At 55.5% G+C, this 2,057-nt stretch overlaps 3 protein-coding genes and 1 pseudogene across 4 annotated transcripts in view; all 4 read left to right on the forward strand.

Moving 5' to 3' along the window:
* LOC106725566 (E3 ubiquitin-protein ligase TRIM38-like) overlaps nucleotides 1-279 on the forward strand; it is a 6,092-nt gene extending 5,813 nt beyond the window's left edge. The window contains exon 3 of the mRNA XM_014537075.1: nucleotides 253-279. Coding sequence (XP_014392561.1) covers nucleotides 253-279 — 27 coding nt within the window. The remainder of the gene's footprint in view (nucleotides 1-252) is intronic.
* Nucleotides 1-2,057, forward strand: part of LOC102262352 (histone H4) — a 135,124-nt gene that overhangs the window by 8,298 nt on the left and 124,769 nt on the right. The gene's annotated exons all lie outside the window — the stretch shown is intronic.
* LOC106725567 (E3 ubiquitin-protein ligase TRIM38-like) overlaps nucleotides 11-2,057 on the forward strand; it is a 3,510-nt gene continuing 1,463 nt past the window's right edge. Inside the window, exons 1-2 of the mRNA XM_014537076.1 lie at nucleotides 11-275; nucleotides 359-471. Of these exons, the coding sequence (XP_014392562.1) occupies nucleotides 381-471 (91 nt within the window). The 5' untranslated portion in view covers nucleotides 11-275; nucleotides 359-380. The remainder of the gene's footprint in view (nucleotides 276-358; nucleotides 472-2,057) is intronic.
* LOC106725565 lies at nucleotides 876-2,050 on the forward strand (annotated as a pseudogene).

The raw sequence follows: 2,057 nt of genomic DNA on the forward strand, positions 1-2,057 counted from the left end.
TGGGAAGGAAACTTAACAAAAACTTAACCCCTGCTCACATGTAAGAAACGTACCCCTGTTCCCGTTAGTGTGTGTGTCCTAAGATTTAAAAGAACAGGATTGCTCTTCAGAGTCATCCAGGTGCTCTGCCGACCAGGGTATAAGCCCCATCCCATCCGAACCCAAGGCCGGGCCTGCCCTGTGCCTCTGGGAGGGAGCAGCAGCCCATCAGCCTGGTGTTCCCACACTCACCTGTGCCTTTGTTTCCCGCAGGACGTGAAGGGCGCCCTGAGCAGGTGAGTGCTGAAGGACGGGCGAGGGGAGTGGGGTGCGGACCCGCGGGGTGCCCCCTGAGCAGCTCTGGACTCTGCCCCCCCAGGAGCCAGGCTGTGCGGCTGGAGATGCCAGAGGCCCTGTCCTTGGAGGTTGAGACCGAGTGCGACGTCCCCGAGCTCTACTTTGACCTGAGGAAACGTTTGAGGAGCCATCAAGGTAGGTGAGGGCGTTGCTAAGCCCCCAGGGGACCAAGCTCAGTGCAGACTCCGCCCCCACAGGTCAGGGGGACAAATGGGAGGGTTTCTACTTTATGGTCACAACCCTGTGCTCCCCTCGCTGGTGCGAAACAACGCTCAGACTCCAGAGCACAGACTGGTTTTCTCTCAAAGAAACTGTGTTGGGAGTGGGGTTCGCCTCCAACCTCGACCCCGAAAGCCACCTGGGGCCCTCGGGTGCATGGTCATGGCCCTCAGGAGCCCTTTGTGTGTCCGCAAGTGAGGATCCTGGGAGGAAACTTGCAGCAGCCCCTTTCCCACCCTCTGAAGGGACATTCTTGGAACAAACGAGACCCCAGCAGAACTTTGAGTCCAAGTCTCGGGGTGGTCGTCGCTCCCCTGTGAATGCCCACGCTGACAGCCAGCGCCCTGAATTCTACCCTTGAGGTTCTTCTAATCACCAGGACCCTGGAGGATGGTCTCCCTCTGTCCGTATTCGTTTGGGATTTCTTGGACCATCTGTCAGAGCAGCCTGGCAGTTGTGAAAAGGACATGGAGCAGTTTGCAGAGACCCTGAGTGGCCGGGTCACCTTGGACGAGGCTTTGCAAGAACTTGTGGACATCATCTATCAACAGGCCACGTCCGAGCCCAAGCTCCGCTGCGGGGGAGCTCGCCTGTGTGGTTACCTGTCCCGTCACCTGACCATTCGCTCACAGAGGGACAGCTTCCGCCAAGTGCTCCTTCAAAGATGTCAGACTCAATATGACCTTAGAGATCAAGCTGCCAAGGGGGAGGAAGCAGCTGGGAAACGATTTGACGGGTTCGTGCTCTTGCAAGGAGATCTTTATCTTCCGCTGGAGATCGAAGGGGATTATGGACAGGCTCAAACAGCTGCTTTTCGGGGGTTGTTGGATGCCCTCCTTTCTCACCCTGTGGACGATAACCTAATTTGTGCAGTAAAATTCCTGGAGTTGACAGGGTCCGCCTTGGAACATGCCTGGAAGGGACAAGGAAGGACGGACATGGACAAAATTATGGGGACGATTGCATACATCATCCTGGAAGCGCCCTGCAGTGTAGGTGTGAGGCAGATGCTCTTGAAGCTTGTTGAGCTCCGGTCAAGTAACTGGGGGAGAGTCCCTGTCACCTCAGCATCAAGAGAAGCAGCACCTGAGAATGATCCCAACTGTTTTGTGACTGAACAGCCATTGGGTCCAGCGGATGGTGTTCCTCTCCCTGCAGCTGATCCCGATGACCAGGATTCAATCAGGAGTGACGAGAGGGCGGGAGGGGAGGGGTGGGGGAAGAACATATGTGATACTTTCAACAATCAAGATTTATTAAAAAGAAAAAAGAGTGAGTTGAAGAGAAGACTCTTTTTCCAGATTGTGAAGAAAATGGAGCAGGTGTGTCCGGGGTGGTGATGGTACTTGGATGATATTGACGATGAGGTGGACCCAGGAGCTTATGCAGAGTTTTGTTTGGAACCAGAGCGTCAGCAGAAGCCGTCGGGTTAAACGTCCCCGGGTCAGAGTGAGGAAGCCGTGCAGGTGATGGTGGGAACCGGACGCAGGAAACCTGCCACT

This window comes from Myotis brandtii, unplaced genomic scaffold (assembly GCF_000412655.1).
Source record: "Myotis brandtii unplaced genomic scaffold, ASM41265v1 scaffold1718, whole genome shotgun sequence".
In the NCBI taxonomy this organism is placed as follows: domain Eukaryota; kingdom Metazoa; phylum Chordata; class Mammalia; order Chiroptera; family Vespertilionidae; genus Myotis; species Myotis brandtii.